Source organism: Schistocerca nitens, chromosome 5 (genome assembly GCF_023898315.1).
Source record: "Schistocerca nitens isolate TAMUIC-IGC-003100 chromosome 5, iqSchNite1.1, whole genome shotgun sequence".
In the NCBI taxonomy this organism is placed as follows: Eukaryota; Metazoa; Arthropoda; class Insecta; order Orthoptera; family Acrididae; genus Schistocerca; species Schistocerca nitens.
Window position 1 is genome coordinate 642,304,205 of NC_064618.1, and position 26,266 is coordinate 642,330,470.

The 26,266-nt window shown below is 43.9% G+C and overlaps 1 protein-coding gene across 12 annotated transcripts in view; it reads right to left on the minus strand.

The window, feature by feature from the left end:
• LOC126259432 (probable cytochrome P450 301a1, mitochondrial) overlaps positions 1-26,266 on the minus strand; it is a 414,350-nt gene that overhangs the window by 158,520 nt on the left and 229,564 nt on the right. For 2 of the 12 annotated variants that reach the window (XM_049956233.1, XM_049956235.1), the window contains exons 8-11: positions 23,466-23,634; positions 14,399-14,571; positions 10,921-11,002; positions 743-949 (exon numbers count right to left, since the gene is read on the minus strand). The exons of 8 other annotated variants lie outside the window; for them this stretch is intronic. In XM_049956233.1, the coding sequence (XP_049812190.1) occupies positions 743-949; positions 10,921-11,002; positions 14,399-14,571; positions 23,466-23,634 (631 nt within the window). The remainder of the gene's footprint in view (positions 1-742; positions 950-10,920; positions 11,003-14,398; positions 14,572-23,465; positions 23,635-26,266) is intronic. 2 more of the 12 variants (XM_049956241.1, XM_049956232.1) reach the window with 2 other exon arrangements.

Consider the following 26,266-nt stretch of genomic DNA (forward strand, 5'->3'; position numbering starts at 1 on the left):
CGATATGTCCGCTGGGGGCCTCATCCGAGATGTGGAGGGGACCTTGACTGCAGCTGTCAAGTGTACAGGGTCCAGGCGTCGCGATTCGGGCACCAAGTGGTGTAAGTTCGCGAACCTCTTGTCGATCCCTGTTCACTAGTCTGGATATTTTGACATTGGCCTCTAAATATGTATATTCTTTACTGTCGTTTCTTGTTAACAACATCAGCTTATTCCCAAGAATAAGCAGCTTTCATTTAGTTAATACTCGGCATAAATCCAACCTCCATTTGTATCAGACTTCCTTAACTCTTGAGCAGAAAGTTGTGCAGTATGCTGCTATATCCATTTTCAATAAACTACCAAAATAATTAAAGAATCTTAGCAGTAGTCCACGCGCTTTCAAATCGAAAATGAAGAGTTTTTTTGCAAAATTAAGCTGATTCTTATGTTATTATGTTGATTGTGTTTACATAAACTTAAGGCTTGAATTTTGTTGGGTTCATAAACATTTTATTTTATCAGTTATTACTTTTATGTTGTAATTTCATGTACTGACACGTTGCATGACCTTGGAGATTTGCTCCTCAATTTTGTCCTACGGAAGTTGACGTGTAAATAAATAAAATAACTAAAATAGCTGTGTTGTTGGTAGTGAAGGAGATGGGACCTGCTCCACCAGCTGAGGACAGATGTGCCGCCTTCCCTCCCTTTCCTCCACCCTCCCCTCCGCCCCGCGCGAGTGAGAGTGCAGACTACTTACCCTGGCCAGCAAGGTGTAGATCTCGAGCTCAGCGAATCTGCGGCCGATGCACATCCTGGGGCCGAAGCCGAAGGGCATGAAGGCGAAGGGGTGCGCTGTCTGGGCAGAGTGATCGTCCTTGAGCCATCGCTCAGGAATGAACTCGGAGGCTCGTGAGAAGTGTTCATCCGAGTTGGTGAGCACTATGTTGGCCAGCACCATATCCACCTGTCGACAAAGACATCAAACAGTCCAGACTGTGTTCACGTGTGTTAAGCAACAGACAAAATGTTAGCCTACACCCCCCCCCCCCCCCCCCCCAGCCCTAAACCAGCAAAGTGGTTCCCTTGGAGCGCTGTAGATGGTGTAGAAACCATAGCTGTGCAAGAGATTAAGCTGATAATAAAGACTATGCCATTTTCCACCAGGATTGTGAATGAACCAGTATTACTTGTGAATGGGGTGGGTGGTGGAACAAGGGGGACTGAAATACCAGCACCAATGTGCGATCGGCAGCTCATCGTCACCAGAGGGCAGAGTACAAGCTTACAACGGTACTGCAGCAGGACATGGACAAGTCTAATTATTAATTACAACAGCATAGTTGCTAAAAGTTAAATGTACAACCAACTTTACTTTTAAGGTGGCAATGTTTTGCACCTTACAATGATTCAGTTTCTACTCCTTGCTGCGTGATTAATCTGAAATTAGGAACTATCTGATAGATTCTCTGTTGTTATGAAGACGTTTAAATGTGACTGACACCACAGAGTGCACTTTCCCACTAATTCTTAATGCTCATTGCAGCATAGGTGATTGGTTTTTGTTATCAAAGATTGTGTGCCGAGAGGAACAAGATGCAGAAATGGGACATAGGTCTCACAGTGTGTGTGCAGGCAGAGCTGTCCAGCCCAGAACTGCCGAGGAGTGTGGGGATGCGGTATCCCAGCTTTCAAAGGTGGTCTCCCAGTCCAGTTTACTGTGGGAGGTCCCTCAACGACACGCTGATCAATTCAAGGTCCTTTCATGTTAGAGTGGTTGGCGACCTCACAGATTGCATCACGGGAGTGCAGACACAGTGTATTCCTGAGCTCGATGGCCCCTTGCAGTCACGCCTAGAAATCTTGTTGAACAATACAGAGAAAGTCTGGAATGTCCTAAGCGACACTGGTGGCGCCATCAGCCGTCAGGCGGTGGTCACGTGCGCCAGGATGCTTACGGCGAATTTTTCGATGAGTGACCGCCAGTTGGTGGAATTTTGTTTAGACGACAAAGTGGAGGTGAATTCTAGAAGTTCCGAAGCCAAAAACGAAACTAAAGTTGCTGGTCGGTCAGCACTTGGAAGAGTGAGCAGAGAGGGAGAGTAGTCAGGGAATTCTATGATTATGATTCACTGTGCACGCTTAGTAGGGAGGAAATCAGAGGTTTGCGGCAGAGCTGGTAGTTTTGAGAAAGGGTCTTCGATCTGGACGCCCATGAGGAACAGACGTCTTCGTTGTCAGCTCTTTTCGACGACGGACAGACTTACTATCCTCTGCTCTCAGGCGAGCTTGTAATCTAGCACGTAGTTAGGCCACTGTACCTGTTGCAAACTTAGACGATTCTGAACTTCGCCTTCTCGCTGGGAATTGTCGTTCATTATGCAGCATACGGTGGTCTTGAGAGCACTTCTCGTATTACACTGTCATATTGAGACGTTTCTGAATTTCGCCTTTATGGCTGGGATTTCATATCTCTCGTCTGCTGTGTGCAGAGAAGCTACAAGCCAGTATTCAGATCTGCTGACCATGGTCTTGTATTTTATCGTTCAGAATAGTCTGAAGGACTGAAGCCTTGCCGACGGCGCAGATTTCTTCGAGAATCGTCACTCCGCTTCGCCACCACGTTATATTCACGGTCATATTGCAATTCGTTCCGGCATTATAGGGGTGCAAAAGTAAATTGCTGTGATCACTGTTAACGTATTTTTTATCTCCACTGAGGTTTTGCACCTAGTGTTCAGGAGTAGTTTCTTCTAGAGTTTCGTGCTGCGGCGATGTCAGTCATTTCACAGATCACGTTCCAACAAACACGGCAGAAGTAGGCAGTTGATTGCTAGTATTAGTTTAGAGGGACTTTTATTTTGTTTTATATGTCCATTGGACAATTATGTCATTGTTTAATCTTGATTTAAATGGGTTCTGACTTAAGATACATTTGTACAGTGCAGAATTGCATTTATTCTTTGAACAGAGATTAGTTTCCCTTGATCAATGATGTTTATTATTTTGTGTTTTTTTATTAATAATGTTTTGATCTAATAGTGAATTTTGATTAGCTTGGGGACGAGAATATAGTCTGAATATCCTAGAAAATCTCAGAGAAATCCATAGGGTATGCTCTAGTTGTAGGATATTCATTGTGATGTAACTTTATAAATGACAGGGCCACTCTTCATATCGCATTAGTTAAGTTAGTTACGTAACTTTACACACTTGTAAGTACCCTTGGTCTTTCTTCCTCCATACACCGAGAATTAAGACGTGTTAGAAATATCCTAGAACCACTGATCCTGTAATACAATCCTGGACCTGTACCATAAGGGGATCAATATTCATGTCGAGCACAATCAAATTAGAAAAACATGCTTTAATATTCTCAACAGTTCACATTATTGCGATTTGGATAATACACACATTAAAAAAAAGTTTTGCATCACCTCACTTCCGAGCGTTCCGGAACCTGTACAGAAAACTGGAATGGAGATCAATATAAAAATCATTTCCGCACTTTTTATTGTTCATTAAAACCACACATTGCATGTTGTACCACCGCACAGCGAGACATTCAGAGGTGGTGGTCCAGACTGCTGTACTCACCAGCACCTCTAATATCCGGTAGCACGTCCTCTTGCATTGATTCATGACTGTATTCATCGTGGCATACTATCCACAAGATCATCAAGGCACTGTCGGTCCAGATTGTCCCACTCCTCAACGGCGATTCGGCGTAGATCCCTCAGAGTAGCTAGTGGGTCACGTCGTCGATAAAAAGCCCTTTTCATTCGATCCCAGGCATGTTCGTTAGGGTTCATGTCTGGAGAACATCCTGGCCGCTAAGGTCGAGCGATATCGTTATCCTGAAGGAAGTCATTCACAAGATGTGCATGATGGGGACTCGAATTGTCGTCCATGAAGACGAATGCCTCGCCAATATGCTGCCCATATGGTTGCACTAACGATCGAAGAATGGCATTCACGTATCGTACAGCCGTTACGGCGCCTTCCGTGACCACCAGCGGCGTACGTCGGCCCCACATAATGATACCCCAAAAACAGCAGGGAACCTCCACCTTGCTGCACTCGCTGCACAGTGTGTCTAAGGCGTTCAGCCTGACCAGGTTACCTCCAAACACGTCTCCGACGATTGTCTGGTTGAAGGCATATGTGACACTCATCGGTGAAGAGAACGTGATGTCAATCCTGAGCGGTCCATTCGGCATGTTGTTGGGCCCATGTGTACCGCGCTGCATGGTGTCGTGGTTGCAAAGATGGACCTCGCTATGGACGTCGGGAGTGAAATTGCGCATCATGCAGCCTATTGCGTACACTTTGAGTCGTAACTCGACGTCCTGTGACTGCATGAAAAGAATTATTGAACATGGTGGCGTTGCTCCCAGTGTTCCTCCGAGCCATAATCCGTAGGTAGCGGTCATCCACTACAGTAGTAGGCCTTGGGCGGCTTGAGGGAGGTATGTCATCGACAGTTCCTGTCTCTCTGTACCTGCTCCATGTCCGAACAACATCGCTTTGGTTCACTCCGAGACGAGTGGACAATTCCCTTGTTGAGAGCCCTTCCTAGCACAAAGTAACAATGTGGACGCTATCGAACCGCGCTATTGACCGTCTAGGCATGGTTGAACTATAGACAACACGAGCCGTGTACCTGTTTCCTGGTTGAATGACTAGAAATGATCGGTTGTAGTACCCCCTCGATCTAATAGGCGCAGCTTATGCATGGTTGTTTACATCTTTTGGCGGGCTTAGTGGCATCTCTGAACAGTCAAAGGCATTGTGCCTGTGATACAATATTCAAAGTCAACGTCTAAGTTTAGGGGTTCTGGGAACCGGGGTGATGCAAAACTTTTGTGATGTGTGTATAACTTAAACATAGTGTTATTCTAAATATACAAAATTTGAACTCCTGCATTAATTACAATGTTTTCTGGTGTTGAGTCTTAAACTGAATACCCCTCTTGTTCGCTATGTCGATATAAACGGCATTGAACGTTTATTGTCCGGTTACTTGCTAAGGTAGCCTGGTTGTTATTCAAATCCGGTCATAAAATTCATGAAAAAGGTATGTTACGTTCACTCATAGGTGAAGCATTTACAGAAGTGTACAGGCCGCCCCGTCAATTGAACAAGATTCGAGACTGGATTTGCAAAATAAGGAAAATTTAAGACGGTGGTTTCATTGTGTAAGATGTTGTACATAACTTCCTCCCCACTTAAGAACACTGCACAGAATGTGTATACAGCAATGTGCAACTGTGATAAAAATCCTTGTTTGAGATGTTGTTCAACTTTCGCATCAGTTTCGCACCTTCTTCTCTGTCTTGGCGAATCATCAGAATCCATTGTGCAGTTTGTCGTTCTCTGTTAGTTTTTTATTGCTTAAGTCAAATCTCGGCAACTGTGATCATTTTATCCTGAAAAGAATTGTCCTCGCTTTTAGTTTCAATCAAGTCGCAGCGAGAATCGATTCATTCTTGTTTTTGCGCGGGTGTCAAGGTGTTCGAGACGAACTTTGAAGACATTTTTCTCTTCTTCGAAACATTCTGGAGAATACATGGCTGTAGCTCCGCCACGAGTTGGGTTAAGAAGTATCATTTTTTCTTTCTTGATGGTGACTAGTTTCAGACACCTATGTCCATTTTTAAACCACCCGTATCGGAACTGAAACAATGCAGGCGAGAGCCCATGTACATAAATTGACCCTGCAGTGACGATAAAAGCGGCACTATGGCCGAGTCAACGACAGTGGTCTATTTACTGTTACTGAGTCGGCTATAGCGTCCCATTGATTGTCACTGCAGGTTCAGTTTTCGTACATAGGCTTTCACCTGTATTGTTACACTTACAGTACGGATGGTTTGTAAATGGACATGGATGTCCGAAAGTAGTCACCATCGAGAAGTAAAAAAAAAGGTACTTCCTAATGCAATTTTTGACGGAGATACAACCATTTTTTTTCAATTATAAAAAAAGTTGCGAACCTAGTTTTCATCTGCAGCATGTTGAAAATTCGTAAATTCTGGAGAATGTCTTCCACACTTGAGTTAGAGGTGCACATTTCATTGTTCCATTGCGATTTTAGACACAACAACGTTGACACAATACGACCGCACGTCCACTAGTTAACACTGCCCGCTCAAAACTGACTGGTCGAATGCGTATCTGGTCCAGCTGCTACCGCAGTTACTGCACTGACGTCGCTGATACGTCAGGAATAAAATTTGTCTCCAAACTTTTGGGATGGGCAGTGTACTTAGGTCAGGTAAAATTGTAAAAATGGTTAATTTCTGTCCACTCATAATTCATAGCTCCATTAACTTCATATATTGATAGGAAGACCTAGTTCCATTGGTACTGTATTAATCAACCATGATATTCGCTTATATTTAATTGTAATGACTTACCCATAATGTGTTCTTTGGTTCAGGCGACTATTTGTACATCACCTAATCTTGAACCAAAAAAGGAAGTAGCATTACAGACATCTAGCTCACAAACATGCAGGGTGGTCGGAAATTCCCGTTACAAACTTCTAGGTCATGTAGAGGGTAGTTCGTACATAGCAATTTGAATAGGAACCCATGCCCGGAAACGTATCGTTTCCGTTCAATGCAGATGATTATCTCCACACCCACGTGAGGAATGTACTTAGGCGTGACCCAGTACAATTGTTGCAATCCATTTGAAAAGAATACTGACTCGTTCCGTTATTACTTACGCATTTGCATTACAACTTACACCTTATGGTTTATATTAGTCGACAACAATAAGAACCCAGCATCTACGGCACCAGCCGCAACGTACCGACGCATTACAACGGCGGCTCGATGTGGCGACCACCAACATCGTTACACACATTGTGCCTCCGAAGCATGTTCTGGTACACTATCTCCATCCCATCTGGTGTCTCTTCAATGTCTTGTGCAGCTGCCAGAACTCGTGCCAGCAGATCTTCCTCTGTCTCTACAGGTGTCTCATAAATTAGGCTCTTCATACGACCCCACAGGAAGGTTAAATCCGGCGATAGTGGCGGTCACGCGGCTGGACCATCACGGCCTATCCATCTTTCACCATACCGTCTGTTGAGATGTCTCCGGACAGCCTGTGAAAAGTGAGGTGGTGCTCCATCATGCTGAAACCACATTTCCTGACGGACATTCAATGGCACAGCTTCCAAGAACGGGTCCAGTATGTGTCGTAGGAGGACTAAGTATGCTGGACCCGTGAGCTTGGGTGGAAGAAAGTATGGTCCAATCACATGACCGTCCAGAATACCTGCCCACACGTTAATTCCAAACCTGTCTTGAAATCCCTGAACATGCGTGGCATAAGGGTTTTCGTCCGCCCAGACATGGCTATTTCGAGCATTCAGAGCACAATCCCTTGTGAACCTATATTCATCTGTGAAGAGAACTCGACATGGAAACAGGGGCGCGTCGATGCAACGGTGCAGGAACCATGTGCAGAAGGCGACAAGTTGTGGAAAGTCTGCTGGAGCCATAGCGTGTACCCTTTGTAAGTGGTATGGATGTAATTGTTGCTCATGCAGGATGTACAAGACTGTACTGTGACTAACAGCCATTGCACGCGCAATTGTTCGCGAACTCGTTGACGGGTTATCTTCAATGCGACACAGTACACCTTCTTCAAATTCGGGAGTGCGGCGTCGCCGTGGAGCACCACAGTCTGTAAAGACATTGCTTTCCCAGAAAGTCGATAATATTTTTTTTCTTTTGTGCATTACCTTGTCATACTACGTATGTATCATTTATTTCAACTATTCTTTATTTGTTAATACGTCACTTTGTTTCTTCATTCATTTTGCTACTGTTTTATATTTTATATTGTACGAATATGAACGTTCTGGTTTTATATGCTTTGTAAATCTTTGGTTAGGCTAGGAGGAGTACTGTGGCAGAGAGAGAGCGAACGAGTAGTGATAGAGAGCGTGCGAGTTGTTGTGGTATCGTGGTTGGTTCACGGGTGGTGAAACGTTGCAAAGTTCGGCGTGAAAGACGGTGATACGCGGAGGAAAAATTAATTACAGTGCGTCCACTGTGTTAATAGGAGATCGTGCATTATTAAGTGAACAGTAAAACCTGAAAAGTATATCGACTGTTTGCGGTGAAGATTTTACATACTGTGTGAACTTGCGACAATTAGCCGTGGACCAGACACCATTGTCGTGTGGAGACATTAACTGTTAGAATTGCGTGAAACTGGAACAAACCAAAATGTTAAGTAAAAGAACAGTGCTGTGATTTGATCAAGAAACATTTCTTATATCATCCAAACTGTCTTAAAGACGACGACGTAAATTGAACTGATGTTTAACGGACTGTTATAGTGATAAACACATGTGACCGTTTTCCTGTGGCAACACGGTGAAAGAACTGTGCGAAGTATTGGCATTAACCGGCTATATATCGTAAATACTAAAGACATTGCATAATTCCGACCTACCCGCACCGCGTGATTAATAAGCTTTTAATAATAAAACGTAACGACAACGCACACACTGGAACTATTATTATCGCGGCAGTGCTGCCAGCTGATTCGACTACAACGGAGACGTGGACCACCGCCGTAACTGGAATATTAATGAAACAGGAGGATCCATCATTATCTTCACGCCACGAACCAGGATTAAGTTCACACATCGTCCGCGTGGACCAGCGCTGACGTCATCGCACTGCCTGCAGCAACAGTTAAGGTTCAAAAATGATTCAAATGGCTCTGAGCACTATGCGACTTAACTTCTGTGGTCATAAGTCGCCTAGAACTTAGAACTAATTAAACCTGACTAACCTAAGGACATCACACACATCCATGCCCGAGGCAAGATTCGAACCTGCGATCGTAGCGGTCGCTCGGTTCCAGACTGTAGCGTCCAGAACCGCACGGCCACTCCGGCCGGCAACAGTTAAGGCATTAAAAGAAAATTATTACGCTCTCTCTCATTTCAAAATTAAAGACAATTGCAGTTAAATTATCTATTTTAAAATAGTCACAATATCAAGGTTCAATTTTGTTTAGTTCCAATAAATATTCTTTTCATTATTTCGTCTTGTTGACAGTGTTGAAAACCCTGCAAATTAAAGTTCAATTAATAATTTTCTTTCAAAATTCTTCTAAGACATTTTGCTGCTCATCACAAGTTTATTTTAATGTTTGTGTGTAACTTCTTTTGGAGGGAATGCATATTTTATTTTTTGTGCAGTAAAATTAGCTACCATAAAATTATGTATATTACCAGCTGATGCTGTCCGCCATTACTGCTTGAAAACTGACCAATAGTAATTTTGCACCAATTTTCTCATTTGCTGTCAGCTTCAAAACAAAATTAAGTATTTCCTGGGCATTTTTTTTTCTGCAATTACATTGACTTTAATTGTTCATTTGGCCCCCGCTAAAGTGATTTATCGCATCTATATAATAATTGTACTGAATTACCTAATTTATTTTTTATTACGTAAACATTGGCGTACCATATTTAGATTAAAATTGACGTCTTATTCTGCACGTTCTGACAAAGACTGCCAATTTTTTTTCTTTCGTCCGTGACTAACAGTGGTAGTCAGATTCCTTGCATAGGCCATGTTTTACTATTTAAAAGTTTTTTTTTTCAGAAGTAGAGAACCAGTTTCTTTACAAGTCCTGCCTCCACACGGTGAAGGTACCCGTTTGGGCAAACAATTTGTGCGATAGAGTGCGACGGTGTGGAAAACGTTCGTGATACAGCCGACTAACAGCTCTTGCGTTACATCCAGTTTGGCCATTCACAAGGAGCATGTCTGTGTATTCCGCAAACGTGTACTACACCGTGTTTTCTCTATCGGTGATGCACAGGTATGGACTCGGTCTGACAGCAAAGCGGACAATAAGTGACATCTGGGGATCGTTTGACGCAGTACACGTCATCGTGTCTACCCTGTTGCATACCAGGACAGGGAACTCTGAGACGTTTCTCTTGCCCTAAGCAGACGTTGACGAGGTACACATCAGAATTTTGAAACTGTCGTAGAACTGAAACGATACGATTCCGGACATGGGTTGCTATTCAAAATGTTCTATACTCACTACGCTCTACATGTCCTAGAATTTCGTAACGGGAATTTACAATCACCCTGTATATCTCTATCCTTCTGTTCTGTAATGACACAGTTCAATAGCACTTATTCAATACCAGAAGCAAAACACACACACACCCAGTGAACTCCTCCAGAAAAAGAGATGTAACCTTCGTGAAGTGTGCCAGAATTTCATGACAAAATGGTTCAAATGACTCTGAGCCCTATGGGACTTAACTTCTAAGGTCATCAGTCCCCTAGAACTTAGAACTACTTAAACCTAACTAACCTAAGGACATCACACACATCCATGCCCGAAGAAGGATTTGAACCTGCGACCGTAGCGGTCACGCGGTTTCAGACTGTAGCGCCTAGAACCGCACGGCCACCCCGGCCGACAATTTCATGACATTTTCGACTTCTGATAGGAGATAAGATAGAAGCTTATGCACATAGCAAAAGAAGTGTTGTTCCATGGAATATTCTCCACAGAGAAGATCGCTGGTACTCCTTCTAGATGTAGTCAGTTTGAATCCTAGTGATGTTTTCTCTTACTATAAACTACTAAGACATTGATATCTTCATTCACGAAATTCTAATTTATCAGAATTTGATTGATGATCATCAAGAATAAATCACACTTATTCCTTACTCACAGATGAAGTAAAATTTGAACATATAGAATTTGAATGTGTCGATCGATAGAGAATATGAGAATATAGACTTTTTTTTAGACATCATGGTGCCGGTGTTAAACCTCAAAGGTCTCCAGTGTATAATAAATTTTACTGCAGTTTTTGAGAGACGGTGCCAATATGAAGAGCAGCAACCGATCGTAGATCTGTTTACTCACCCCTCGAGGTATACGGTAGTTGCTGAGCACCAGGTTGTCCACCACGACCTTTCTGCCGCCCCCCACTGCCACCGGATGTAGTCTGCCAACATATCAGCACGTACAACTCACTGCACTACTGTGAAGAAGTGCAGCTGATTCAAACAAGCTCTTAGCAGCGGATGCTGCGTTTAAGAACTATTAAAACCTTTAAAATATACATAGTTTTAGGGAAGACATTACAGAATTGATGGTAATAGTTTAAGATTCAACAAAGAAGACTGTGTATGTGGAAGAGATCTGGTGACAGCAAGAAGTTTCAGACAAATTGTACAACAGCAAGAAAAAGATCTCAAAACCTGATTTTAAACTGGAAATCAATTCAAGCACAGAAATGCACTCTGTCTATAGTTCATTTGTTATGAGCTGCAGGTTAAACTACTGAGATTGGAGAAAGAAATGAAATTAAGGAGATGAGATACGAATACAGAGATGGTTGAGAGGCCACAATTGAACAAAACGGCAGATAGGAACACAACAGATAACGAACAGATAGGTTTGAGAGATGAAATAATAAAGGCAGTACAGGATCAAATAGGATACTACGCAATAATAATGAATTTAGTTTGTGGAAAGAGAATGTATAAGAATTCAGCAAATAAATGAGGTAAGAGGGAATACTGACGACTAAAAGTGCGAAGTGTAAAATGTCTATACCGAAACAGTTAGAGGACAAATAAAAGGCTGCCTAAGCATGCATGACTATGAGAAATATAGATGCTACATATAGGAAAATTAAAGAATCAGCTGTACAGAGGCTTAACGCCTGCGATGTCAGCAACCAACACCACATCAGTACTTTAAAGATACCTAACCCACAGGGGAGAGTTTTCCAGAAGACAGACAGCCATGCTTCGACCGTCCACCAGGGAGCGACCCAATTGCCGCTAGAGGCTGTGGGCAACATGGATCTATTCCCTTTCACAAGACACATGACCGAAAATAGGCCTGACTGTATCCTAGGGACGAGTGATATTTAGGGCAATAATCAGCAGATCAGGCCAGTTTGTTACAAGTGAATTTCCTGAGCTAAGCACCGATTATGCAAGGATTCCATCAATCAGGATTCTCACTCGAGAGGCGCCTCCATGACGTCACTGCCTGTCTTCGTGACCCTAGAACTACCAGCTTTGGGCTTGACAGCATTATCGGTCTTCTCGCCGAAGAAGACGGGGAATCGGTCTTTGTAGCAGACTTGTGGACTTATACATTTATTCCTGTTTTACTTTCAAACGGCTATACACCGAGCTTAGACAACTGTGCTCCCTAAAGGACTTAGACATCTATAACGTATGTGGTTAATGAACGTAGTCTCAATGACAACCTTGCCAGCCTTCAACCACCAGAAGTTCTATTACCCTTTTTCAATAAGTAACTTGCTTTTTGTTTCAGTCCACACTGGAGCAGACCTACTACTGATCTTTGATAAATAAATTTGATGAGTCATTGCTGCCTGGAAATTTTTTATATCGTCGTCGTCGGACACATGAGAATCGTTTGGAAAAATTAGAACCATGTGAATGAATATCAAGGGCTCTGATGGGATCCATTAATAAGCAAAGATGGCAACACTGAACGGTGGGAGTTATGTACCGAAGGGCTAAACAAGGAAAATTAACTTGTGCAATGTTTTAGAAAGGGGAAAGAATTAGATGATATTGCAAGAAGAAAGATTTATGTCGAAACAAACCTGTTGAGAATGATTGAGGTTCTTGAGACCACTAGAGATGACAAAACCATTCCACATGGTGTGCAAGATCTACGAAAGTGGCAAAATAGCCTCAGGCTTCAAGAAGAATGTAAAAATTCCTACTCCAAAGAAGACAGGTGTGAATATTACCGAACTATCAGCCTAACACGTCATGGCTGCAAATAATGCAACGAATTATTTACTGTAGAAGCTGACCTAGTGACAGATCACTTGGGTTCCAGACAATTGTAGGAATGTGCGGAGCCATACTAAGCCTATTGCTTATTGCTTATTCTAGAAGTTAGGCTGAATAAAGGCAAACCTGCATTTTTTAGTTTTTATTTAGAGAAAGACATTGACGACATTTACTGGAATGCAGTAGCAGAGATAAAATACAGGAAGCGGAAAGTTACCTATAACTTTTACAGAAATGGGACTATGGTTATATGAGTCGAAGAAAACGAAAGGGAAGCAATATTTGAGAAGGGAGTGAGACGGGGTTGTAGACTATCTCCAGAGTTATTCAGTCTGTACTCTGAGTTAACAGTCAAGAACACCAAGGACAAATTTGGATAGAAGATTAGAGTTGAGGGAGAAGAAATAAAAACCTGAAAGTTGTAATTCTCTGAGAAGCGGTAGAGACTTGGAAAAGTTGGTAAGTGAAGTGGATAGAGCCCTGGAAACATGTTCTAACGAGAAGATGAACAATAGTAAAGGTATGGTAATGGAATGTAATCGAATTTAATCGGGTGATACTGAGCAAATGAGACACTAGACGGTAGTCAATGAGTTACGATACTTGGATAGCAAAATAACTGATTACACAGAAGTAGGGGATATAAAGGAAGACTGGGAATAAGAACAAAAACGTTCGTAAAAAAGGGAAATTTTTAAGATTGAACATAAATTTAAATGTTAAGAAGTCATTTATGAAGGTACTGTATTGATGTGGAGTAAAAAGAATTACGGATGTGAAAAGTGAACGATAAGCAGTTCAGACAAGAAGGGAGTAGATGCTTTTGAAACGTCGTGATACAGAAAAATCTTGAAGGTTAGAGGAGTAAATAGAATAACTAATGAGGAGGTACGGAATGGAAATTGGAAAAAAAGAAATTTTCTGCCATAACCGGACCAGACGAAGGGAACGGTTCATAGGACAAATCCTGAGTTATCATGGAATCGTCAGTTTGCTAATGCAAGGAAACAAGGGAGATAAAAACAGTCGAGGATGACCTAGGGATGTGCACAGCAAACATGTTCCAAGGGGTGTAGGTTACAGTAATTGAAATGAAGAGGCTTGTACAGAATAGGCTAGCGTAGATACCTGGATCGGAATATAGGACTAAAGGCCACAACAGCAACACTGATCTGACGGAACTATGGAGCCATCCACGTAACTCTAGTGTTGTACCGACAGTAGGAGGAACACTATGAGTTTTTTTTCATTTGGTGAGATTCTTAGCTAACCTCTTTTAACGTCATTAAGACTGCATAGTTATATGATGGAATAACAGACAGCATTTATTTTTCTGCTAACCAGTTTCACACTTACATATAAATCATCATACTTCTGGAAGTATCCAAATGGTGACCAATTTTCTAATTTTTATGGATCTTGTACAGTAAGGATATGGTTACGTTTGGCAGCGGGACTTGTCACAACTTACAGCAAACATATCGATAGAAATGTTCCAAGGACTGCTCCACTCACACATTATATGCACACACAAGGCAACCCTGCCTGCTCACCTCATGGACTCCTTGACGCAGGCCTTGAGATACTTGCAGGCCTCCAACGTGTCCGCAGTGAACGGCTGAGAGGCGGAGATCGGCAGCTGCGCCTTCAGCTCCTGGTACAGCTTCTCCTGGACCCTCTGGTCTTTGCTCAGGAAATACAGCGCCGTGGCAACGGAGGTCGCCGTCTGGAAATGTCGAGTACTACGGTGAACCAATATGCAGTCACACACTCACTCCCAGACACACGCAAACTATAACAGGTCTGAGGACTTTTGAGTCACAATATGTAGACACGGTGTTACTCATAAACACACAAGCAAAGGCAGGCGTTTTTATTATCTACTTATTATGGGGAGTACATATTGATAAAAATTAATATTGAAAAAGAAACCATATAGTACAACTACTAAAGCGTTTAGGTTCAGCTACTTTTGCCATAAGAGTAATATAAATCAGGAAGTTATTAGATATTTTCGTTCACTGGTGTCCTTTGGGATAATACTCTGGGTAACTCCTCCCTCAGGTGAAAAAGTATACACTGCAGATAAGAAACTAATTAGAATTACATGTGGAGTGGACACGTGTAAATTTTACGTGGATCTCTTCCAACAATTGGAAATATTAACAGTAGTCTAACAGTACAGTTACCCATTCATTAAATTTGTTGTCAACAATACATTGTTGTTTGAAAGTAAGAGATAGTCATCAGTAAAGTGCTACAAGGGAAGATAATGTAACTTTCGTAAAGAAAGGACTGTGGTACTCATTTATAAAACTATTTGATAATTTGGCCATTGAAAACAAAGTCAGACAGACAGAAGAGCTTTTAGATGTAGATTATAATTTTTTTTCTCGTTACAATCGCTTCTGTACTTTATATATATACACTCCTGGAAATTGAAATAAGAACACCGTGAATTCATTGTCCCAGGAAGGGGAAACTTTATTGACACATTCCTGGGGTCAGATACATCACATGATCACACTGACAGAACCACAGGCACATAGACACAGGCAACAGAGCATGCACAATGTCGGCACTAGTACAGTGTATATCCACCTTTCACAGCAATGCAGGCTGCTATTCTCCCATGGAGACGATCGTAGAGATGCTGGATGTAGTCCTGTGGAACGGCTTGCCATGCCATTTCCACCTGGCGCCTCAGTTGGACCAGCGTTCGTGCTGGACGTGCAGACCGCGTGAGACGACGCTTCATCCAGTCCCAAACATGCTCAGTGGGGGACAGATCCGGAGATCTTGCTGGCCAGGGTAGTTGACTTACACCTTCTAGAGCACGTTGGGTGGCACGGGATACATGCGGACGTGCATTGTCCTGTTGGAACAGCAAGTTCCCTTGCCGGTCTAGGAATGGTAGAACGATGGGTTCGATGACGGTTTGGATGTACCGTGCACTATTCAGTGTCCCCTCGACGATCACCAGTGGTGTACGGCCAGTGTAGGAGATCGCTCCCCACACCACGATGCCGGGTGTTGGCCCTGTGTGCCTCGGTCGTATGCAGTCCTGATTGTGGCGCTCACCTGAACGGCGCCAAACACGCATACGACCATCATTGGCACCAAGGCAGAAGCGACTCTCATCGCTGAAGACGACACGTCTCCATTCGTCCCTCCATTCACGCCTGTCGCGAAACCACTGGAGGCGGGCTGCACGATGTTGGGGCGTGAGCGGAAGACGGCCTAACGGTGTGCGGGACCGTAGCCCAGCTTCATGGAGACGGTTGCGAATGGTCCTCGCCGATACCCCAGGAGCGACAGTGTCCCTAATTTGCTGGGAAGTGGCGGTGCGGTCCCCTACGGCACTGCGTAGGATCCTACGGTCTTGGCGTGCATCCGTGCGTCGCTGCGGTCCGGTCCCAGGTCGACGGGCACGTGCACCTTCCGCCGACCACTGGCGACAACATCGATGTACTGTGGAGACCTCACGCCCCACGTGTTGAGCAATTCGGCGGTACGTCCACCCGGCCTCCCGCATGCCCACTATACGCCCTCGCTCAAAGTCCGTCAACTGCACATACGGTTCACGTCCACGCTGTCGCGGCATGCTACCAGTGTTAAAGACTGCGATGGAGCTCCGTATGCCACGGCAAACTGGCTGACACTGACGGCGGCGGTGCACAAATGCTGCGCAGCTAGCGCCATTCGACGGCCAACACCGCGGTTCCTGGTGTGTCCGCTGTGCCATGCGTGTGATCATTGCTTGTACAGCCCTCTCGCAGTGTCCGGAGCAAGTATGGTGGGTCTAACACACCGGTGTCAATGTGTTGTTTTTTCCATTTCCAGGAGTGTATGTCACACCAGTAATTTGTTCAATTGGCATTTTCCACATCATCGTGAATATGGAATGTGGAACTTACTAAATTTACATTCCGACAGAGGAGTCGGTGGGTAGACAATGACCACGGTGGATAAAACAATCAGAAAACCACAATGTATGTTGATAAGAACAAAGAATGGGAACCTGAAACTTGATGAGTCGTGGTCAAGTGTGGAATCTTGATTATTCTGAGGAGCTTTGTGAGCTCCTAGTAACATTTACCAGATAGGAGATTTGGATGCAGCCATGACTGGAGAGCTGGAGAGGATTTGATGTGAAAGAGGATGTGCGGCGAGTATTGGCTAGGTTCAAGGGATGGGATGTACATAGATGCCGGCAGAGTTTGAGCCACTCATGGAGAAGAAAGTCACATTTGTCGAGTACTAGAGTACGTTTGTAAAGTTATGAATTGTTGAATTTGATAGGCTGGGCAGTTCTCAGGAATGAATTCATGGGCCGACAAGCGAAGGCAACAGAATTGCTATGGGAAAAGACATGGAGTGTGTGAAGATGTAAGAAAGTTTGCATTTGTTAATAGAGGCATGACATCAGGTCAGGTTCTTGAGGAGGGAGTACAATGGGAATGGGGGGGGGGGGAGGGGGGATTAGGATTCGTATTCCAGGTGTTTCATCAAATGTGAGAGCTTTGTCAGGCGACGCAGGATATAGTTGGAAGAGGGTGAATGGATATACACTCCTGGAAATGGAAAAAAGAACACATTGACACCGGTGTGTCAGACCCACCATACTTGCTCCGGACACTGCGAGAGGGCTGTACAAGCAATGATCACACGCACGGCACAGCGGACACACCAGGAACCGCGGTGTTGGCCGTCGAATGGCGCTAGCTGCGCAGCATTTGTGCACCGCCGCCGTCAGTGTCAGCCAGTTTGCCGTGGCATACGGAGCTCCATCGCATTCTTTAACACTGGTAGCATGCCGCGACAGCGTGGACGTGAACCGTATGTGCAGTTGACGGACTTTGAGCGAGGGCGTATAGTGGGCATGCGGGAGGCCGGGTGGACGTACCGCCGAATTGCTCAACACGTGGGGCGTGAGGTCTCCACAGTACGTCGATGTTGTCGCCAGTGGTCGGCGGAAGGTGCACGTGCCCGTCGACCTGGGACCGGACCGCAGCGACGCACGGATGCACGCCAAGACCGTAGGATCCTACGCAGTGCCGTAGGGGACCGCACCGCCACTTCCCAGCAAATTAGGGACACTGTCGCTCCTGGGGTATCGGCGAGGACCATTCGCAACCGTCTCCATGAAGCTGGGCTACGGTCCCGCACACCGTTAGGCCGTCTTCCGCTCACGCCCCAACATCGTGCAGCCCGCCTCCAGTGGTTTCGCGACAGGCGTGAATGGAGGGACGAATGGAGACGTGTCGTCTTCAGCGATGAGAGTCGCTTCTGCCTTGGTGCCAATGATGGTCGTATGCGTGTTTGGCGCCGTGCAGGTGAGCGCCACAATCAGGACTGCATACCACCGAGGCAAACAGGGCCAACACCCGGCATCATGGTGTTGGGAGCGATCTCCTGCACTGGCCGTACCCCACTGGTGATCGTCGAGGGGACCCTGAATAGTGCACGGTACATCCAAACCGTCATCGAACCCATCGTTCTACCATTCCTAGACCGGCAAGGGAACTTGCTGTTCCAACAGGACAATGCACGTCCGCATGTATCCCGTGCCACCCAACGTGCTCTAGAAGGTGTAAGTCAACTACCCTGGCCAGCAAGATCTCCGGATCTGTCCCCCATTGAGCATGTTTGGGACTGGATGAAGCGTCGTCTCACGCGGTCTGCACGTCCAGCACGAACGCTGGTCCAACTGAGGCGCCAGGTGGAAATGGCATGGCAAGCCGTTCCACAGGACTACATCCAGCATCTCTACGATCGTCTCCATGGGAGAATAGCAGCCTGCATTGCTGAGAAAGGTGGATATACACTGTACTAGTGCCGACATTGTGCATGCTCTGTTGCCTGTGTCTATGTGCCTGTGGTTCTGTCAGTGTGATCATGTGATGTATCTGACCCCAGGAATGTGTCAATAAAGTTTCCCCTTCCTGGGACAATGAATTCACGGTGTTCTTATTTCAATTTCCAGGAGTGTAGAAAAGGAGGAAGAGTGTATGATGTTCAAAAATATGGAAATATGGATACTGCGAGGAGGAAGATACATACGTGATATGAATAGAATTAATACAGACGAGGGTGTTGTGTATAAGTGTGATAACGGTGGGATTAAATCCTCATGTACAGTCAGTAGTTTTAGTCTATTGCGATTTTTCATTCAGATACTTGATCAACGTGTGTCCAACGTAACCTTTTTATCGAGTATTAGTCCATGGTAATTCTCGCAGGAATTGAGCCACTTGTTGATGCACATGAAGACATTGAAATCAGTTGCAACCACATCTAGGCTGTATGGCACATCTTCAAAAATTTCCCAATTGAACTAGAGCAACTTTGTTGTCTTTTCCGTGCAGAGTGTGGCAGAGCATAATCATGTCACTTATTTGAATGGCACTACTCAGTATTATTAATACACTGAGCTCCATAGAAATTGGGATTGACATTCGTATTCAAATACGGAAATATGTAAACAAGCAGAATACGGCGCTGCGGTAGGCAACGCTTAAATACGACAAGTGTCTGACGCCGTTGTTAGATCGGTTACTGCTGTTACAATGGTAGGGTATCAAGATTTAAGTGAGCTTGAACGTGGTGTTATAGTCGGTGCATGAGCTATGGGACACAACATCTCAGAAGTAGCAATGAAGTGGGATTTTCCCTTACGACCATTTCACGAACATCAAATCTCCGACATCGCTGGGGCCAGAAAAAAATCCTGCAAGAACGGGACCAACTACGACTCAAGAGAATCGTTCAACGCGACAAAAGTGCAACCCTTCGGCAAATTGCTGCAGATTTCAATGCTGGGCCATCAAAAAGTGTCAGCGTGCGAGCTATTCAACGAAACATCATCGATATGGGCTTTCTAGCCGAAGGCCCACTCGTGTAGCCTTGATGACTACACGACACAAAGCTTTACCCCTCGCATTGTCCCGTCAACACCGACATTGGATTGTTGGTGACTGGTAACATGTCTGGTCGGACGAGTCTCGTTTCAAATGGTATCGAGAGGATGGACGTGTACCGGTAAGGAGACAACCTCTTGAATCTATAGACTCTGCATCTGAGCAGAGGACTGTTCGAGATGGTCGAGGCTCTGTAATGGTGTGAGGCGTGTGCAGTTGGAGTGATATGGGGCCCCTGATACGTCTAGATACGACACTGACAGGTGACACATATGTAAGCATATGTAAGGATGTGTAAGCGTCCATTGATGTCCATTATGCACCGACAGGTGACGCATATGTAAGCATATGTAAGGATGTGTAAGCTTCCATTGATGTCCATTAGGCACCGACAGGTGACACATTTGAAAGCATGTGTCTGGTCACCTGCATCCATTTATGTCCATTATGGATTCCGACGGACTTTAGAAATTCCAGCAGGACAATACGACACCCCACACGTCCTGAATTGCTATAGAATGGCTCCAGGAACATTCGTCTGAGTTTAAACACTTCCACTGGCCACCAAACTCTCAAGACGTGAACATTATTGAGCACATCTGGGATACCTTGCAACGTACTGTTCAGAAGAGATCTCCACCCTCTCGTACTCTTACAGACTTATGGAGCCCTGCAGGATTCATGGTGTCCATTCCCTGCAGCACTACTTCAGACATTAGTAGAGTCCATAACACGTCGTGTTGCGGCAGTTGTGTGCTTGCGGGGCCCTATACAATATTCGGCAGGTGCGCCAGTTTCTTTGACTCTTAAGTGTGTATTCCACTGTGATTCAAAATTGTTTTATCACATTTCACAAAATATGCAAACATGGTTCCTTTAGCGTCCCGAAAAACGGTATTCACAACTTTTCTGTCTGTCAAAATTTGTTGTAACTTCTTATGTTCTTCCGGTATGATGATAACTTAATTCTTCCAAGGTTTTCAGCCAGCTGAATGTCTGTGACTGACACAATATTTCGTCGACATCCCTCGTCGCCTTTATCAGGTGTTCCTTCTGCACTGAGCTCTCGCGGAAACTGCTCCTGTCTTGCTGTTCCCTACCCCTACCACTCGCCCCAGTGTGCCAGCCGCCATGTTCCGTCATGCCGCCCGTGCCTTCGTCCACGTCCGCTATTGCTCGCGGCTGGATTACTGGTGTCCAGTGCCTCCTCCGCCAGTGGGGGGTGCTCCACGTGACTTGCTGAGTTCATCATGTTTCCTGCCAGCTTGATTTCAATCGTCTCTTTCATGTAGCCATTCTTGCAGCTGGGAATCTGCGACAGGATTTTCGTCTCTTCCTGACAGTGTTCAGATACTGCGGGTATACTGGGTTGCTCTAGCCTAGTGAGGCTTTGGTGCTCCATACATCGAACTTCCATCGTTCTGGTTGTTTGATCAATGTATGACACGCCAAACTCACAACAAACGTTGTAGATACTTGGTTTATGTAAGCCTAAGTGGTCGTTTGGACTGCCAAGTAGGCTGCTCCACAGAGATTTGAAATATTATACTTAAAAATTCCTATAGGAACTTAAACCATCAGACCAAGTGGTGCGACAACAATTTAAAAAAATGGAAAAATTAATGGAAACTGAAGTGTTGTTGACAATCTGTTCTATCGGATGAAGCTCATTATCATATCAGCCAGCGGCTATGTAAACAATCACTATTTCAGATATTAGGCGCCTGGAAACCCTAGCGGACGGCACTAACGACCGTTACACGGCGAAAAAGTTACGTATTCTGCACCATAATAACACAAGGTGCGATGCGCCCTTACTTTAGGACGAGAGGGAGAATGCAATGTCTGCAGCATGTGAACGATATGTGGATATGATTCTTTTATAGCAGATGAAATTCAAGACTCCGTAGTTTTAGCGAGAGTGTCAGTGGGAGCCGCTCCACAAGTGTTAGGTGACGACATAATATAACAATTTGACGGCATTCACTGACCCTCTAGGTCATCTTGTTGGACGGTATGCCACTGTTTCCCTTGTGAGGCTAATTAAACGGCGAAGTGCACACCAATCCCCCAAAAACAGCGATTAGAGAAGCAATCGTTGCAATCAGAAGGAAATGCTTCAAAGTTCCACAAAAATCTCCGCATTTGCTTCCAGGAATGCATCCATTCGAATGGCCATTATTTTACATTTAATGTTTAGAGAGAAACTTTCTGTTATTGCTTCAACTAATGGAATATAATTTGCTTTTTGGTTTAAACAATAAAACTATCAAAATTTTTCTTCATTTTTATGAGAGTTACTTTAAAAATTTCCGCTACCTCCAGCCGCCCTGTACTTCCGACGCCACCTGAAAGCAGACTTACTTTAATTACTCCCAACGTACGAGTGGTTTTACTAAAATTTTAATTATCATTTAGAAACAATTACGATCACGAAAGTTGATGACAGTCTTAGTTCTCCTTTATATACTGATCCTCCAGTTTTCCCACCTATGGATGACTAGGTCGAGACCTCGGTTGTAGAAGTCTTCACTTTGGCTGTTCGCCTCTAAATCCACCTTTCATCATCTTGGAGATGTCAACCACGCAGTGGTTTCTTCATCCGAGGGAAAAGGAAGATGGGGCTGTGTGCCACGTTAAGAGAATGTGACGGTGAGGCAAAATTTGATAATCCAAAGAAGCAGTATGATTGACTGTTTATTGAGCAGAATGTATGTATCGTTGAGCAAAAACAGCACGTTAGTCAGCTTTCTTGACACATTACTGTAACTTCATCGAGAGATGTTGGTGGTATGTTGTTACAGTTTGCCCCTTACGAGCACATCCTGGTAGTCCCAGAAGAAAGCGTTAGTGGCCATGTGATGGATGGGTCCTTCCCTTTTTCGGTAGTGATGAACCCACATATTTCCATTAATTGCTTTCCTTCTTTGTTGACGATCATGGTGATATAGCCAGCTGTCGTCCATGAACTTTTGGTGGCAAAAAAAGTCACCTAGATTGCCATAACACTGCTGCAATATTTGCAACATTTCGGTTTGGAAAGCTTTCTTAATACATGTTTAGCAGTAATGGAAAAACAACAGGAGGTGAATTTGTCATTTTCAGAATTTCGTACAAGATTTTGAAAACTGGTCTTGATTGATTTCCACCTGTTTTGCACGATCACTTAGATTGTCAACACCAGTCTTCGTGCATCAAGAACTACGATTCTCTTGCAATTCCTGGTTCTTCTCATGTACATTGCCTGCCATGTCGTTCTTCCCGTTTTGTTTAATCACACTGCAAGTGTCTGCACCACCTAACCATTACGCCTATAATAGTACATTGTTGCCGTACATTCCACCACCTCAGCACGGATTGTTTGTCATTGCTCCCCTTCAAATACAGAAAACCAGTTGCCGCACGGTTATCAACCGAGGGGGCCATTTTGTTTCGTTCCTCTAGCGATGTGCTATGGGACTGCAGCGTGAGAATTGCAATATCTTCCATGACATACAGACATATACTTGAAAACAACTGGAAAAATTAATTATGTAAGTTCAATTTTTTTGAAGTGATAATAATTATATTATAATTAAGTCTTGTGTATGGTTTATAACGATTATTATGCGGTGACATATTTTCAGCAAAGGTTGCGAACAACAAGAAAGGGAGCCACCCACCCAGACACGGATGCACATGCAGCGTGGGCGCACTGTACCGTGTCGATGCCGGCGAACATCATGTCCAGCGCCATCACGATGGCGACGCGCGGGTCGTCGTTGGACACCAGCAGCTTCTCCAGCACGCTGAGTTCTCCAGCTGACAAGTCTGCTGCTCCCCGCTTTTTTATTCTGTCCATCGCCTCGTTGATGTGTCGCATCGCCACCCTGTTCACAACGACAAAACCTCTAAGTTGGCGCCTACTACCTAACAACACAAGCCGTGAGTTGCCATCCACTAAGAAACAACACAGTCTGTAAGTTGACGACCACTACACAACATAGGCTGTAAATTGACGCCCACTGCACAACAACACGGGGTATAAGTTGATGTTCACTACACAACAGAGGCTTTGAATTGGCATGCACTGCACGAAGGCACAGAGTGTAAGTTGATGTCCACCAAACAACAATACAGGCTGTAAACAGATGCCTGTTACATGGTAACTAAACTGTGAGTGAACATCCACCACACAGCGACGCAGATAGTAAGCTGAAGCCCAGAGACAGAGACAAAGGTTGTGAGTCGACACCTACTACACAACGATTTAGGCTATAAGTTGACGTCCAAAACACAACACAGGCTCTGAGTTGATACTCAAGCGACAGCGCCACAGGTTGTAAGATGATGCCTGCTTGAGTGCTACACAGCTTGTAAATTGACGTCCGCTACAGTAGGGATCGCCATAATGGTTCCCTTCAGGACTCAGGTCAAAACTACTCATTCACTGGAATGAACTAGCTATTTTTCAAGACTCATCACCATTCACCTACATAAATTAAAAGATGGCGACTTGCATTTCTAAAACAAGGTCAATGGACGGATATTTTTGCTTTATCTTGACCTGATTTAAAAGAACACAGGATATTAATAAATTTCCATTACATTCTATCTAGTTTTAAAATTCCTACATTTCGTTGTCGCTGAAATTTGAAAATATCACGACAAAATTCTGAATGTTTTTACCAACTTTGAAAAACACAAAAATAAAGCTCATTCTTCTTACTGTTTTATAACTGCACTGAAAACAAAATATCATACGAAAACTACAATACAACTGAAAGTAATTTTCTACCTCCTGAAGTTATCTAATGTTATTTTTCACAATCAATATGACAATATATGTGTCTAAGACAAAGAAACTAATCAGTGTAATGATTTATAAACAAAATACGACCAATTTTACTCGAAGTGAGTCGTTTCTTTTCTCGGTGCATATGAGTCCTTCTTGTGAAAAGCTACACTGACAGGTCACTAATGTAGCTGGAATGCATAATTTTTTCAGAGGCATCTACTGAAGTGTCATTTGTAGCAGTTATCTGGATTCCCAGAAGATTAAGGGATCACTTCTTCTAGGCAAAAATACCCCAGAAAAATATTGGTCTAGTTTGACAATCGGGATCATGGCTTCCTTGGAGCTGACTGATTATATCACTGAACTCGCCTCAAATTGACGAATTTGCTTCCGTAATGTCACTAGTTGGTAAGTAATGGTTGTGTTTTTAATTTTTTTGTACTTCAGCAAGTATTCTTAAGGGAAATCTACTTGAAAAATGTAACTGCATCTTTGACGTCGCCAACTATTGACAACACTGACTTACAAGGGGAGGCCACGACGTTTGGAACGCGGATTTACTGTAAACTTCGTACACTCGTAGTAATCCATGAGGACAACAAAATGTGTAAGCAGTAGCGCGTACTTCTCAAGCGTTACTGAGAAAATCGCAAGATAATTTCGGTCGTCAAATATATATCTGTGCGTGGCGGCACGGTAGCTCAGCGTGTTCGGTCAGAGGTTCAAAATGGTTCAAATGGCTCTGAGCACTATGGGACTTAACATCTGTGGTCATCAGTCCCCTAGAACTTAGAACTACTTAAACCTAACAAACCTAAGGTCATCACACACATCCATGCCCGAGGCAGGATTCGAACCTGCGACCGTAGCGGTCACGCGGCTCCAGACTGAAGCTCCTAGAACCGCACGGCCACACCGGCCGGCTCCGGTCAGAGGGTTGGCAGCCCTCTGTAATAAAAAAACTGAGTTAATCGATCTACAACGAACTTAAACGGATGTCTTACGACGTCCGCCCCGAGCAGATGCAACGAACGAAAGCGAACAAAATGAGACTAAAAAAAAAAAAAAAAGCATGTTCGGTCAGAGCGTTAGCTCTCCTTTCTAATAATAAAACTGAGCGAACGGATGAACGAGAAAACTGAACGGGTGTCATCGGACGTCCGCCTTGAACAAATTCGACGAGCAATATAGAACAAGATCCTTTAAAAAAAAAAAAAGAAAAAAAAAAGTGGTTGGCGTTCAAGTCACTAGATCGCTGGATCGAGTTCCTTTCGTCAGTTTTTTTAATTTTCAACTTAGTCATTTTCTTTACTATTTATATTACAATTGATATAATGGGGAAAATACACGTAATCGGATGAACTTTTATTAAATTTATAATGTTATTTGGCAGTCTACTAATTTTTATTTTAACAAATAATATAATATTCGCAACTATCGACTAGTAAACGACCAAACGCATAAAGTGATACTGAAAATGTATGCTTGTCCGTGTCTTCAAAACTGTTCGTATTTAATCGAAAGAGAACGAGAAATTGCTTCTCGGAAGACGCTATTAAAATACGCTCGATACCGCATAACCAATTATCAGCGGCGATTTTTAAGGAAATACTGCGTTATGCATGGTTTGCTTCCAAATTATCGTCTGAAAGAGAGGTTTTTGAAAATGTTAACGAGGTTCGTTTTTCCACGGAAAACGTCAAAAGACCTTGCGTATGCGGAAA